Source organism: Lepisma saccharinum, chromosome 8 (assembly GCF_977018435.1).
Source record: "Lepisma saccharinum chromosome 8, izLepSacc3.1, whole genome shotgun sequence".
NCBI lineage: Eukaryota > Metazoa > Arthropoda > Insecta > Zygentoma > Lepismatidae > Lepisma > Lepisma saccharinum.
This window is the reverse complement of record NC_139236.1, coordinates 58,032,150-58,048,572: the sequence shown is the minus strand read 5'-3', so window position 1 is coordinate 58,048,572 and position 16,423 is coordinate 58,032,150. Positions and strand designations below refer to the sequence as shown.

The 16,423-nt window shown below is 39.3% G+C and overlaps 1 protein-coding gene across 5 annotated transcripts in view; it reads right to left on the bottom strand.

Moving 5' to 3' along the window:
* The window catches only part of LOC145991029 (uncharacterized), a 30,173-nt gene extending 23,549 nt beyond the window's left edge, over positions 1 to 6,624 (bottom strand). For 2 of the 5 annotated variants that reach the window (XM_083126707.1, XM_083126711.1), the window contains exons 1-2: positions 6,306 to 6,460; positions 141 to 555 (exon numbers count right to left, since the gene is read on the bottom strand). In XM_083126707.1, the coding sequence (XP_082982833.1) occupies positions 141 to 478 (338 nt within the window). In that variant the 5' untranslated portion in view covers positions 479 to 555; positions 6,306 to 6,460. The other 3 variants (XM_083126709.1, XM_083126710.1, XM_083126708.1) reach the window with 3 other exon arrangements.
* Between the last annotated feature and the right edge of the window lie 9,799 nt (positions 6,625 to 16,423).

Here is a 16,423-nt window from a genome sequence, read left to right as displayed (position 1 = left end):
TTTCTGATGAACAGAAGAACAAACCATCTTCAAGACTTCCAGAATTTTTTTTCCCAAAAAAAAACAACAACACTGATATAGCTATAAACTTTCTTAGATGTTACTTTACAGATATCTACAGAGTATGAAGTTTTGCTTACCTTCCTTCCTTATCATGAATCTTGAAATCAGAATCCAATAAACTTTCATCTTTGATGTCAAGGTTATCTTCAGTCACACTGACAAACACTACACCCAATTCACTTGAAGTCATCACATTGTTAGTGCTTCCATTCCCTTCAGTTGGAACCTCCTCTTTAGGGATGACACAGGATTCTGGCTTAATACCATAATCTGCATTTTTAGATACATCCACAAATAATGGAACGGCAGTTCCATTAAAGTTTTCTTCATAAGCCACATCTAGTTCTTCAAATTCACTTTTTAAACATATTTCTTGTTTGACAGTAATCTTCTCTGACAAATTATTTTCCTCCATTATGATTGGTCTTTTCTGATTATCAATAATTTACAGCATAAAAGTAACGGACACTATGCGAATAACAAAATATTGCACTGAAATAAAAGAAAAGCAAAATTAAATGAAAACAATACAAATTATTCATGCACACAAAACAGAAATTAGTATAAATGATGTACACAAAGTGCCTGACACATTTCAATTATTAATAAATTAGAAACTAATTAAGATACAAATAAAGAGGTGGCAATGATAGATAGATAAACTCAAAAAGCATGTCCTGACTTCTATATGTGTTAATTTTCGCACGGAGAATGTCAATTTTTTCCCACCTTTGGGTCAGCATGCCAACATCCACGGTGGCTATCGCGTTCATCAATGATCATCACTTTTGTAACGTTCATCATCATTGTTCATCGTGTTTTGAACAAATGCTTTCCAGGAAGACAGATTTGACTTGGTGGTCTAATTCCTTGGCCCTGATTCTGACCCGGCAGAACCCATTGGATCTTCTGTCTGGACACACATGGCAGGCATTGTTTTTAGGCAAAAGGAGCACATATATTTAGTACGGTCTATAAATAACCGCATTAATGCCGTGAAAAGCGAAATAAAGTGACAGAGCGATAAAACTTACGGGATATGTAGGCCAGGCTGGGGTATGCCACATGTCTGCGAGACAAGTTCCAGACCACATCACTAGATGGCAGCACTGGCATGGCGTTCGCAGTGTCAGATGCTACAAAGGAGGCTCAGCTATCCGTGATACTGTTTTTGACGTCAGAAGGCAACACACCAGGTAATATTTACGAGAGTATGACTGCTGTGTATGGTGGTGAGTGCATGTCCCAAACACAAGTGTATGAGTGGGCAGGTCGGTTTCGAGCAGGACACACAACAGTGTCTGATGCAGCATGTAGTGGGAACCCTAAATGTGCCATTACGGATGAGTCCATTTCTGTCGTTGATGACCTCATACGGGAGTGTCGAGGGATTAGTCTGAACCAGATTGCAACCGAACTTGGCATTAGTCATGGTACAGCATACACTATTGTTCATGAACACCTTCAATACCGGAAGGTGTGTGCAGCCTGGGTGCCAAAGATGCTCACAGAGGAGCAAAAGGCTACATGGATGGGGAAGAGTTTCACGCCACTCCTGCGGTACTTGACAGAGGGTGAGGGTTCCTGGAGCACATTTTGGCAATGGACTAGATCTTGCTCAGCTGGTATACACCAAAGAGTAAACGCCACAGCAAGGAGTAGAAACACCCCTTGTTCCCGCGTCACAAGGAAAGTAGACAAAGTCGACTTTGTTCCCAAGTTGATGTTCGTTTTCCTTTTATCATCGTGGTCCACTTCTCGGTATCTTCCTCTGACAGGGTGAGAAAATGAACTATGCTCTATACTCAGACATCTTGCGAAACGAGGTGAGACCTGCAATCAGGCGTAAGAGGCGCAGCTTCTTGTCACGAGGTGTCATCCTACTGCAAGACAATGCACATCCCCATGTTGCTGGACACACTATGGACATCATTGCACAAATGGGTTGGGAATGCTTAGATCATCCCCCCCCCCCTTACAGCCTTGACCTATCCCCGTGTGACTTTCATGTGTTTAGCCCACTGAAAGGCACCCTACGTGGAATCCCCTTTGCCTCAGATGCACAACTGCAGGAGGCGGTCTTCCATTAGTGCTCACAGAAGCCACAGCTGTGGCTGTCATGTTTCAAGAATGTGTGTTCCTGGCGACCCTGGCACACATCGCTTCAGAGCAGGAAATGACATCTCAATTGCAATCAAATGTTGTTGTTTGTTTGTTTCGATGTCCTCTATGTTTTTGTGGTCTGTGGGTGCCATTAAAATGACACCCTGTATAATCAGCAAAGGATGCAGTGATTGAATAATAAAATGGATTCTTGAAGTTTAGTGATTAAAAAAAAGTCTGGGACTGAGAGCCATCCCCCGGTATGTAAGTTTCTTGTACGGCATGGGCAAGCTAGGGGAAAACTAAACATTTAGTCCTGATAAGCACATCTGACAATGAAATGGACTTAAAACAATCTTGGGTCGGGTACCCTATTCTACACCCTCGAATTTTGATTTTTTTTTTCTTTCATTATGAAGGTTATGTGATCCTATTTCTGAATAAAAAAACATTGGAGCGCGGAAAGAAGTATTTACGACTCTACAGCCGTTTGAAGTGGCGATTTTGTCGTTTGCAATAGTTCGGACGTATTTTTAACTATGTTCGCCGCTCTTTCTTTTTTCGATGAATTTAGGGGTGAATTGGGTCGGGTACCCTATTCTACACCCTCGAATTTTGAATTTTTTTTTCTTTCATTATGAAGGTTATGTGATCCTATTTCTGAATAAAAAAACATTGGAGCGCGGAAAGAAGTATTTACGACTCTACAGCCGTTTGAAGTGGCGATTTTGTCGTTTGCAATAGTTCGGACGTATTAGCCACAATCTTTTACACATTTGTGTCTCAATTTAAAAGTTGATGTCATAAAATATGAAACAAATGTTAATATCAAAATATTCAATGTTTCAGGACAATTAAAAATCTTTACTGTTCACAACACATATGCAGAAGTAACATGTTACATGAACGTAACTGAGCTTTGAGACGGAAGCGACATGTGGCACTTGGAATCCAAACCTTAGAAGTAAATGCATCCTTTCGAACCAAAACAACATAAGCTGCAAGTGTCGCTTGTCACTTGGTCTGGACACTTTTCTCAGGAAACTTTCAGACCGAAGCAACAAGTGACATGTGTCACTTGTAAGTAGACCCTCAGTAATACATTCAACCTTTTGACCTGAAGTGCGACAATGAGCTAAACATGTCACTTGCATGTTGCTTGGAACACAGTTTTCACTATGGCATGCATCATGTCACTTCGGTCTGTTCTTCTTGCATGAAAAAAAAAACATCAAAAAACCCACTCATCAGAAAATGTTGTAAATTATTCTTTTAAATAATTGTGAGTTTCTAGAATTGTCAACAGTTTGAGAAAACTTGTAAAATAAAGGCTTAGCCAAGCTTATAATACTCAAAATAATTAATGGATTTCTTCTGGATATTTTTGTCAAATCATGCTAGAAATGGGATCTTAACAGAAATAATATGTACATATAACCAAAGGGGAAAAAATCAAAAGGGTCAGCAATATTTACATAAAACCTTGAAAGAACAAAGGTTACAATTTTGAAATGTGGTAGGAGTTTAGATATCAGTCACTTCCGTATGTGGAAGCCACATAATTTCACCTGTGATGATCAACTTTTACAATACATTTTTCCATGTATAAAACATTACAAAGGAGGATTGAGTACATTTTATTGAAATGTCGTAAAAGTAAAATAAAGTTAATTGTGGTATAATTAAATCAAACACTTTTCAAATGATTCATTACATTTCTCAAAATTTAGTATGTGCGCAAATGTTGTGTTATCTTTCCAATGACTTGCACTGAGACAGTGACCCCTCACTCCAATTCAGTGCATTGATTGAACGCAATGGGTTGCTTGCCCATGTAGGATAAATGTTACTTGTAGTTAGGAGCTCTATACTAAGAAGTTGAGGGTACCCTTGACCCTCTGTACCCCGTAGAGAAAGTGAAATATCTTGCATGGTTTATGAAGATTTTGATGTTTATGAACGTTTTCAGTTGATTTTAGCTTTCTGAAATGTGTTATTGTGAAGTAAAGTACATCTGCTACATTAGCACGTTACTTTACTGTGAAGCAGAACAGCCCAAAGGCTTCACGCAAGTGAATGCAGCACCCAAAACGACTCTCCACAACAGCAGCTATAATTTTACGTAGTTAGGTTAGGATTGTTAGGTTTCATATTGATAGTTATTTTCGGGGTGTTCTTTCGCTATTTTAGTGTACGTACAAACTGTTTTTACTAACCAAAAGTGGAGAAAATATGGTAACGATTAGATAAGCCGGAGACGGATTTCTTCAAATTTACAGGAGAAAAGACAAGAAAGTACTTACGGAATTGCGTTCTTGTGGACTTTCTGAAGCCGGAGAAATAGTTTTTTCGAATCGTGCAACTTATTTGGCCTGTAAGTAAGGTATTTTTCTTCATTCATGCATCTCCGTTGCACGATAGCTCGTGCCACCATTGCCGTCGACTACGTGAATCAAATGTTCCATGCGTTCGGTTATGTAACCCCCTGTCAGTGTAGCAACCACGTGGTAGTTTGACAAGATGTTAATTTTTTTTTGTTGAAATTTATTTTTCTAAATTTTCCTAACCTAACTGAACCTAACCTAACCTTACGCGAATGGTTTGTGGAACAATTTTCGAATAAAAACGTTTTGTGAATAGCTTGTGCGGCATTTATAGGTTCATAGCATGCAATACATTTAAGTGTAGGGAAAGGTTATTTTTTTTTTGTTGAAATTTATTTTTCTAAATTTTCCTTACCTAACTGAACCTAACCTAACCTTCCGTGAATGGTTTGTGGAACAATTTTCGATTCAAAACGTTTTGCAAATAGCTTGTGCGGCATTTATAGGTTCATAGGTTTGGAAAAACTGCATATCAGCTGACAATACTGCATATCAGCTGACGACAACGTGAGTCAAGATTTGGCCGCTGAATTAGCAACGACAAATAAAGAATTATAATGTTAAAAATAACGTGTTTTTCATGGGAAAAAAAAAGTGATCCCCAGGTTGAAAAATGTTCTGCTATGCATATGAGGTAAGTAGAAATGATTTTTAGGTACTACTTTACTATACCTGAGACACCTGGGAATCATTTCTTTCGCACTTTTTTACATTGCTAACGTACTATTCTGCATTCCGGAACACTTATTTAGGTGAAATAATTGAATTTGTTAGGAAAGTAATGTATATTTCTTACATTTACGAGTACTAACTGTTCTTGTTTATTTCCACACACAACATGGCGATAGCTTACTGTTGATCGTTCCTTGAGCCAGAAAAACCATTGACGTTAGCCCAAAAATTCACGATAGCCCCAAGAACCATCACGGGGACGAAGTATGCCTGCTAGGTTAGGTTAGGCCTGTTAGGTTTGGTTCCATTAGCACTCCTTTCGTTCAATTTAGCATATACGGACAATACGAGAGCGTATTGTGCTCTCATGCAGGAAGCAAATGGCGGCAGCAGCAATAGCGCGTCGGAAATAGATTTTCGTACAAAACCACATGCATTCGCATAAAAATGAATCAAAATTACATTCCCGAACATCAACAACGCTACAGAAAATGATTTGCGTAAGTATTTTCTCCTGTAAATTTGAAGAAATCTGTCTCAGGTATAGTAAAGTGTTACCGATTTTTATTTGAAAATAAAAACGAGTTAAATGTGTCTCCGACTTATCTAACTGGTACCGAAAAGACTTCGAAATTGCAGGTTTTAACTTACGTGGGCCATTGTTTGGGATCAAATATCTCCGTTAATTGCTTTCCTAACGCTGAAACCACTTTTATATTACATAAAACATAGAAATCTGTTGATTAATTCAACGTAATTCTCGAGTGGGTAATCGCCCAAAGTTTAGCACTCCCTATTTCTTTTTTTTTTCTTAAAAATCATGCAGCACGGCAATCTGTGGCACGGCCCTTCTGTCCGCACGCTGGATGCCAAAATATAGTGCTCACAATCAATGGAGTACCGGGTTCGGCAACTGCGCTTTACATAAAAGCACGACAAAACTACCAACAAGTACATGTACAAATGATTAAAAATAATACTGCAATTGTTAGATGTTATATTGTGTGTTGTGTCCTTATATTTTCTGTTCGTATTGTGAAAAAAGAATTCTGTATGCACTTGTATTTACGTTGTAGAGCTTACCCAAGGCAAAAAGTTTACTAGCATTTGCTGGCATTGCACACATACAGTTATCAAAACTGAAACTCTATCCTTATTAATACAATAAAAAGTGTCTAATTTGTTCTTAAAAAGCCCCGTCTAGTTGGCTGCACTTTTTGACACTCGGTGAAGTGCAGATGTATACCTTGATGTATCCAATGTCAGAGTCAGGGTTGGCATTGGCATGTTTAAAACAAAAGTGTATAAAACACTTTGTTTAAACGTTTAAAACACACGGATTTCTTTTTTACAAATGTTTTAAACATGTTTTACTTAGACTTGTTTAAAACACATTTTGGTACTTGATATTTTATAGTCTGTGATATATTTTTGTTTGGCAACCCTGTCTCGTCATTGAATCTGTGTCAATTGATCTGCGCTTGAATAACGTAGTGTGGAAAACGACCCAGAAACTGGTTCCCCGAGACGATGACAAGTAGATGGCAGTGCGATCGACACAGCGGCTAATTTTGTTATGAAAGTAATGCGGCTTAGTTAGTTTTTGGAATATATTGTGTAGATTTGTTTCTCTAGAAAGGCGGTAAGTGAATTGATGGAAACAGTTATATTTGTGGAGTGATTTGCAGTCACGAAATGGTATTAATTTACACAGAAAAGTAACATAAATACGTTTTATGTGCAACGCAACACGAGCATCAACATATCGCATGTGAGGCTGGACGTCAAACGTTGGATTGTGTACAGGCGCGGTTGGCTGTATAGCGCAAATGTGCAGTGAACCCCCAGTAATATACAAAATAAACAATAACTGAGATGTTCATAAGCGTAGAGTGCCAAATTCTCTAAGTGAGAAGGAGAAACCGCGGGCCAGAGCCACTCAGCTCCCCTCTAGTTCCGTTTCGTGCAAAGTCTCCGCTGAACCTCCGCAAGGCAACCCTTACCATGCTAAAGCATTGGACGGCTAGCAGAAGCTCGACGCTTACATATGGCGAAAATACATGCAGTCTGAGACTTCAGGAAGGTCGTCTCGTCAAAACGGACATGCGCAGTTCCTAGGATCACCAGCGAGCTGGAGTGAACCACGCTCTTCTCTCTTCCAGTGTTGCTCTGTGTATTTCAATTTGAATTTATTTGGCATTCTCTTTGTATTACTTATATTTTACAAGACTTATTAGATTAATGAAGAGAGTGTAATATAAATGTAGAGGTGACCCCAAACGAAAGCTAGATGTAAAGATGATGGGACAAATAAGATAAATATGATAAGATAAGATAAGATAAGATAAGATAAAACTTGCCTACACATTCAGAGTTTTCTTCCTTAAGATGGAAACACTTCAGGTGGAAGGAGCCGAAAAGTGAAAAATAGCGCGAGGGCGAGGGGTCGCTTATCGGACAAGACTTAAACAACCTTTTGGTCTTCTTACGTCAGACTAAATGCTTTCGTTGACATGTTAGGCTTTTTAGGTTTAGTTGTCTTAGAATATATACACTGCAATTTTCGGTTTCTTTACCGTGCTTGACCAAAAATGTAGTATTTACTATTTATTTAAGCCTAACCTAACAATGAAGGCATTTCGCACTACGTCAGAAGACGACCAAAAAGTTGTTTGGGTTTCGTGCGATCAGTTATACTCGAGAACGAGTAAGGAGAGGGTGTTCGAGGGGACGCACGCGATTGACTTTGTTACGTGACGTGTCATTGCCTCCATACTTGTTAGTTTGTTTTGAAGTACGTGGCTGGTGATTGAAATATATTTGGTGTGGTGATACGTTGAGTGGTGGGAGGTGGATTGTGTATTGGAAGGAGTGTAGTTGTTGCTGTGTGCGAAGTTAACATATTGCTTTGATTTAGCTATATACTTTCGAATAGTTATATATGAATTATCTTGTAATAAAGGGGTCTTGGGTTCGATTATTGATACATACTCATTTTAGCAGACAGAGATTTGTATTTTTAACTGTAGGTTCAGGATCCAGTTCCAATAATATAGTCTATTTGACAATGGTGGGACCAGAAAAGAGTTGGCAAGAGTGGAAAAGGCAAAATTGAGGCGATAATATTTTCTGAATTGAGATACCCCTAAATACAATACAATACGAAAATCTTAAATTAAAATGATCGCGCCGTACACACGCACTCCTTGGTGCTGTCACTGTTATCTGAACATAAAGCAAATTAACTTTGTCAGTAATCTACCGGCCAAAATTTGATAATTTTTCCAGTACTATCTCCACGAACCAAAGCGTGTAGTGTCTCAAAAGGTTTAGATAAGTCCACTTTACATAATTGTGGTGAACCCCCAGGAAAATTATGCACGAGCCGCGCCTGGTACACAAGTTTATTTTTGTATACTAATAAAATTGAAATAGTGTCATGAAGGGGAAAAAATGTTTCGTGGCGTACATATTATGAAGTCATTTTCCCGAAATGCAGATATTCGAAAGAATTTAATTTCATATTCCATGGAGTTGAAATAGCCGATTACGATGTACCTTGTCATCTCTATCAACAAATTGCTTTACATTCGTGTCGATTTGTAAGTAGAACTTTGGTGTTAAGGACTGTGCATTTTTACTCGTGACTTGGCTGTAAAATGTCTACCTTGTACTTGATGAAAATAAACCGCAAATTAATTAAATTAATTAAAATAAACGAGTATTGTCTGTGTGAATTTCCATAAAAATAATATTTGTGACAATGACAATATTAATGAACCTTTCAGGATAATGCATACACAATACTAATTCTCGCAGCAATTGTCATGTTACGTGTTACAATCCATACCTATGTTTTCTTCCGTATTGTTAATAAAAAAACTCAAGGACAGGTCATGATAGACGGTTCATAATATTCTTTAATATTTTCGCGACTACTGTACCAAATTTCATAACAATTTTCTGATGCAAAGAAATGTTACAAAGAAAAGAATCAGACGTTGCAGCAAAAACCCCATTTACTTCCATTATAAGCAGTCGAGCGCTGTACCCCGGTGTCAACACCAGCGCCTCTAGCGGATTTCATTTTCGAGTGGAACCAGCGAGAGAGAGCAAAACCATGCCGTTTTCCACACTACGTTATTCTAGGCGCTGTAGCTTTGTTTTACTGTAGAAGGGTCTCACTTATCGCACAACACTTGAGCAACCTTGTGTTGTCACGTGAGAAAGCTTTTTAATTTTAGCATAGAATCTATGATTTTAGGCTAAATGCCTACGTTGTTAGGTTAGGCTAGCTAAGTTTAGTTCTCTTAGCCTAAATAATATTTTTTGGTAAAATTTTCGTTTCCCCAAAACGTATTTCTTCACTTTTACAGGAGAAAGTACTTACTTGCAAAACTGTTGTGCGACAAGGATTTTGATCATGACGTGAACTTTTTTTCGTTTGTGATAAGATTCATTGGTTTGTAAACGTATAACTGAATGAAGCGCCGATGCTTACTTTTGGTAACATCATTTTGTACTACTTCCAAAGATAAATTGATCTGAATCTATTATGACACTGCAGGTTGTTTTCTGCAATGTAAACTGTTCAGGCAGCAGGAAATATTTCACCCTGATTTTCCCAGGACAAGGATAGTAATTCTATAATCCGTCGCGTGCCCAAGGGGGGATAGTGGGGGGTTATATCTCCCTTTGGCCCAGTATTCTTAAAAAAATAACATCAAACGTAGGGAAATATGGTGAAATGAGGGATGACTACCAGAAGAAGTGTACATAACCCCTCCCTTTCGAAAATCCTGGACACGCCACTGTCTATAATATTTAGTTTCTTGAAATTTAGATTAATATGAATCCTAACCTACTTCAGCAGTGGCGGAAAAAGGGAGAGTATTTCCCCCAACTTTTGTCCCTGCAGTGTGATAAACCTTATCTCCAAAGGGAAATTAACTGTCCTTGCCGCCACTGTACTTCAGTATGTAATTTCATAAAAATGAGTATTTTTTCTTTAACGACTTTAACTATAATTTACTGGGAAAAGGTTGAATTTCTTTTGTTTAAAACGTTTTTTTACTCAAGTTTAAAACAAAAGAAAACTTTTTTTTAAATGCCAATCATCAGGGTTGGCAAAATTTGTGTTTTTTTTTAAAAAAATAACAAAACAAGCTGTTTTTTTGTTTTAAACATAGTTTTAAACATGAATTTAAAAAAACATGTCTTAAACATATGTTTTAAACAAAAGAAAGTCAACCTTTTCCCAGTAAATTATAGTTAAAGTCTTTAAAGAAAAAATTAGGGGTATGCGGGATCCCGAAGAGTCGGGAACGGGATCTAAAAAAAAAATCCCGACTTTTCGGGTTCCCGAGCAGTTAGTTTTTGTACCAGAAGTGCAAAAACAAGCATTTAGGATGAAAATTACGTGTAGAATTCGAGATTTTTAGAGCTTCGGGAAATTTCGAATATTTTCCGTCCCGAATGTCGGGATTTAAAAAATTCCCCGTCTCGATCCCGTCCCGACCAAAAAAATTCTATCTCGCACTCCCCCTAGAAAAAATACTCATTTTATGAAACTATATTACTGAAGTACAGTGGCTGCAAGGACAGTTTATATCCCTTTGGAGATAATGTTTACCATACTGCAGGGAAGGGGTGTGTGGGACAGAATTTTTTGGGTCGGGACGGGAAATTCTTTAAATCCCGACATTCGGGATGTTCGAAATTTCCCGAAGGTCTTGAAATCTCGAATTCTACACGTAATTTTCATCTTAACTGTTTGTTTTTGCACTTCTGGTACAATAACTAACAATTTCCGATAAGTTCCAGACATACATTTACAATGAAGAATATGTCAAGAATTGACGACTTTTTAAAATGACCATTCTGTATTTCCCTACTGCTTGGGACCCCGAAAAGTCGGTATCGGGACGGGATTCCGCTCCCACCCCGATTCCGGTACCGACTTTTCGGGATCCCGCACACCTCTACTGCAGGGACAAAAGTAGGGGGTAATAGCCCCCCTTTTCCGCCACTGCTGAAGTAGGTTAGGATTCATATTCATGTAGATTTCAATAAACTAAATATTATACAGGGTGGCTCAATAAGTCACTTAACAACCCCAGTACAACGCCACTGCGGCATGGAACGTGAAAATGGCGATGACCAATCGTTATCAGGCCAAGGGGGAACCACATTGACGTCACCCGCATGGTCGGCAGCCATCTTGATGTCCGCCATCTTGAATTCAACTTCAGAAATTTAAATGGGAAGGGGGTCGTGCGACATATCAAAATGGGCTAGAATTTCACCAGGAAAACAACTGTGACATTTGTTTTCACCTAACTTTAAATTTAAGGGCGATTCCCGCATGGAAGTCCTTTTTGCTTAATTGTTTATTGTTCAAATTATCGTTAGTATGTGATTATGTGGTATTTATTGTTAGATCAATCACTGAAAATGTCCAGATATTGACTTACCGGTATGTACATATCTTGTAGTATTGGTTGCCATGGGAATTACGATTGTCTTTTGTCTTTACATAAAAGTTTAAAAGAGTGATGATGTGAATTGATCGTGTCAAGAGTAGCATATTTCCTTTTTCACTGATCTGAACGAAAATGCCACTAACACGTGAGGAACGGATTGCCATCATATTGATGTCAGGGTAGAGAAGTACGCGTGACATTGCCGCAGACTTCAATAACCGCAATCCTGCAAGACAACCGGTCTCACATGTGGCCGTCAGCCAGTTGCTGGCAAAGTTCCAAGATACTGGATCTGTGGATGACAAGCCGCGACATGGACGTCCGGAAACAGCCACGGATGAGGGTACTGCTGTAGCGGTGTTGGCATCATTTGCAAAGTCCCCAACCTGTAGCACACGGAGACTGGCGCTGGAAAGCGGTGTCAGCAGGGGTTCAATTCAAAGGATTGTACGTGACCACCACTGGCATCCGTATAAGATACAGCTGCAGCAGCACCTTAGTGAGGACGATCCAGACAGGCGTTTGCAGTTTTGTGAGTGGGCTATAGCACAACTGCAACGTGACCCTGCCGTGGGTAGCAAGATTCTGTTCAGTGATGAGGCTAATTTTTATGTGTCGGGAGAGGTGAATAAGCAAAATCTGCGGTACTGGTCACCCGAAAATCCACATTGGACAGATCCCAGCAAGGTGACGGGAGGCGGGAAGCTAATGGTGTGGTGTGGTACTTGGGGTTCCCGACTTGTTGGTCCATTTTTCATTGAGGGCAACTTAAATGCAGAGGGCTACTTGCTTCTGCTACGGGAGGAGATCTTACCATCCTTACTGTCCGAGGATGGGAGCTATCCTGAATGGTTCCAGCAAGATGGTGCTCCACCGCACTATGGGATGATAGTCCGTCAGTACCTGGATCAACAATTCCCTCACCACTGGATTGGTCGCCGAGGGACTGTGAAATGGCCTGCACGCTCACCTGACCTGACACCATTGGACTTTTACCTCTGGGGACACCTGAAAGCCATGGTGTATGCTACAAAAATCAGGGATCTGGCCCACTTGCGCACACGCATTGTGGATGCCTGTACTGCAATAACTCCTGAGGTTCTTCAGAATGTGGTAAGGTCATGGAAGAGACGATTACACGTGTGTGTTGCGCAAGAGGGACGTCATATTGAGCATGTGTTATAACTTTGTGGTATTGTTAACTCTGCAACAATTAAAGTTAGGTGAAAACAAATGTCACAGTTGTTTTCCTGGTGAAATTCTAGCCCATTTTGATATGTCGCACGACCCCCTTCCCATTTAAATTTCTGAAGTTGAATTCAAGATGGCGGGCATCAATTTCAAGAAATTGAAACCGCTTGGCATCAGAAGAAGTGTGCAGCAGGGGTATTCTGCCACAAAAGAAGTGATGTAAGTGAGGTGACAAAAAGAAATTTCATAAAGAATATGGAGGACAGAATAACGAAAATATGCACGAAGGAATGTGAAAAAGAAGGCAAAATAAATAGCCTATGGAAACAGCTGGAAAAGAATGGCTATGAGAAGCAGGATAGACTGGACATAAACAGAAGAAGGAAGAAAAGAGGAAGGGGAGAATTGGAAGAGAAAGAAAAAGATGAAGAGAAAGAAAAAGAGAGGTGGTTTGGAATAAGGAGTATGGGGGAGACCACAGAAAAGATATGCAAAGTGCTTAGGAAAGCGGGCATTAAAACTTACAGGAAGGGAGGGAGAAGCATCTTAGGAATAGCGAAGAATGCAAACAAGAAAAAGGAAAACAGAGAAGAGGAAGAGGAAGGGATTATCTACGAAGTAAAATGTAAAGAATGTCAGAGTGTGTACATAGGAGAAACGAAAAAGAGACTGAAAGATAGGTTGAAACAACATAGGGATGATGTACGACTTAAGAGAGAGAGAAATGCGATATTTAAACACACGAGAGAAACAGGACATGACATAGAGTGGGATGAGGCTAAGCAGATAGGAAGGGAGAAGAGAATGCTAGTGAGAAAATGGAAGGAAGCCAAGGAAATAGAGAAGAAAGGTGAAGAAGACACAATGAACTGGAATGGGGGACTGAAGTTAAACAAAGAATGGAAGAAAGTGTTAGAAAGAGTGGAAAGGACAAGAGAGAAACAGGAGAAGAGAAGGAAGAAAATGAAGGAAAAAGAGCGTGATATATAAAGCCCAATCCACATTCTATATGAAAGTATATATTTTTCGCCTTTTAGGTGAAAGTATAGTGAAAGCCACCTGCGAGAAAGTTCCAAAACAACTTTCTATTAGTCTGGAGGGAGTTATGTTTTGTGTATATAATGCCCTGTTTTTGGTATCTTGTTACTTTTGTACTTGATACAGAGTCTGATGAAGACCTTGCTAGAAGGTTGAAACGTTACGTTTAGTTTATGTTTTTAATAAAATAAATTACTGCCTTGGTCAGCATATTTATATTTTTTCATAATAATGGAAACAAGGCTTAATGGTGTTACACTCTCCCCTCCTCTCTCTGCTAGCACGTGACCTTCACTGTAGCGTAGGTGGGTGTAGGCCACGCCTTCCTTTGCGACGTGCTCCGGAAAGCGATAATTGACATCATTGCCGCTAGGAGCGCTGTCGTATCAATTGCAGCAGACGACGAATTTACGGGGTAAAAATCGCCTTTTAAAAGACTGTGTGATAGTTATGCGTTATGGTGATGGATAATTACGTCAATACGTCCGTTTTTCTTTAGGGGCTAAGCCCCAGAAGCCCCAAGGGACGAGAAGCCACTGGGAGAAAACAACCTGCAGTGTCATAGATTCTCCAGATCAATTTATCTAACCAAAGTACAAATTTGTGTTGCCAAAAGTAAGCGTCTGCGCTTTCGTCAGTTATACAAACCAATAAATCATAGCGCAAAAGAAAAGAAATTCACGTCATGATCAAAATCACGCATTGTGTATTCAGCAGTGGCGGTCCCTCCATGGAACAGAGGGAACAGGCTGTTCCCTCCTACTTACTGCGCTTTTGGCTATTTAAATTATTTATATTAACATAATAAGAACACTTCTTTCTCCCGAAATCAACGTTTCCAAAAGTAACACTGAAGAAAATCTTTCACCGTGGCTGGACGTTTGTTGACGTCATCTACCCCCAACGCATCATGGTTCTCACCCCATGCTCTACCATGGTCTCTTAGTATCATGCCCTCTACTGTCTGAAGCCGAGTATTTCCGACCACGCGCGAAGGTAAACGATCCCCACGGCACCACGGAAGCTGAAAACTCTAGCTGTTCCCTCAGAGAGATATTGCGGATTCGCTTTTCTTCCAGTTTTTGCTATGTGCTGAAGTTTAATCGCGTCATAAGTGATACTTTTGAGTGTAGAAAGTCCATAACTTCCTAATCTCGTTGAGAACTTGCGTCTGACATTCATAACGAACTGAAAAAATCTTCTACAGTCTAAGCGTCTGCTAAATGCCTTGGCTAAACGCTGCGAAATAGCTTCCGAGGGAACAGCTCACATCCACCTGTTCCACCAACCCCAAGACCAAAGTTCCAAGGCACGCAGCTGCACCAGAGGCGGCGCCAGAAATTTTCGACCTGGTGAGCAGAAGCTGTATATTGATATATTAGGGTGGGCAGGTATAAATGTAAGGCCATATATATATATATATATATATATATATATATATATATATATATATATATATATATATATATATATATATATATATATAGGTATACATTTGTATGTATGTATGTATGTAAGACACATACAGGGTGGCCACAAAGTCGCTTTCCCCAATAAATGAAGAAATCAGTATTTTGGGGAAAGCGACTTTGTGCCCACCCTGCATATGTACAACATACATGCCTATGTATCCCCTTCTCTCTTACACTCCCGATTTCCCTTCACTTCTTTTCCCTTTCTTTTTCATCTTTTCTGTTTTACTCCATAATGCCTTCTTATATCTTTCTTTCTCAGCTTGTTACCTCTTTCTCCCTTTCACTTTCTCTCGTTCCATTCTTCAAATGTTTCTCTTAAATGCCATGCACACACACATCAAATGTATATGTGTGTGTGTGTGCGCGCAGTCATACATTCTAAACACATTCGTTCCTTCATGTCAAAGTAGTGAAATAAATGTGAATTGGTTGCATCACATTTTGTTCTTCCAAGTGCAAAAATACAAGGCACATACCTACTCCACTTTATATATTAGGCGACAGTGATAGAAATTGTGATGGTAGACAAAGGTCAAGGATTAAATTACTTTTTCGTAATTTAAATGCATGTTCCTGATCATATTATTTTCATCATATGAATTTTTGACTGAAACTTGAGGGTTAATGATCACTTTTCTTGGCTTACAAGGTTTTTACAACTGACAAATGTATTTGAATGTTTGAAGTAACGGCTATCGGGTGCCAAAACTTGGAGGAAAAGACAGTTTACTTTTTTTGGTAGAAAAGTCTTAGCATTAAGAGGCCATAGTGCGGGTGCAACAAGTGGGAAAATGTGGAAGGGGGGACTCCCCCTCGCTCCTCCAAATCGCTGCCACTGGATATTTGGATTAAAATTAATGTCTTATTGGGAATGTAAAAACACACACACACGAAAAAACAATTCTTTGTTCATTCTGCATAAAGTATCCCCAGGCTATTTGAAAGGCTATATCGCCCAAAATTAATAACCAAGTAACATTGAAAAATCTGTTAGTTAAGTTGTAATTCGTTTTCT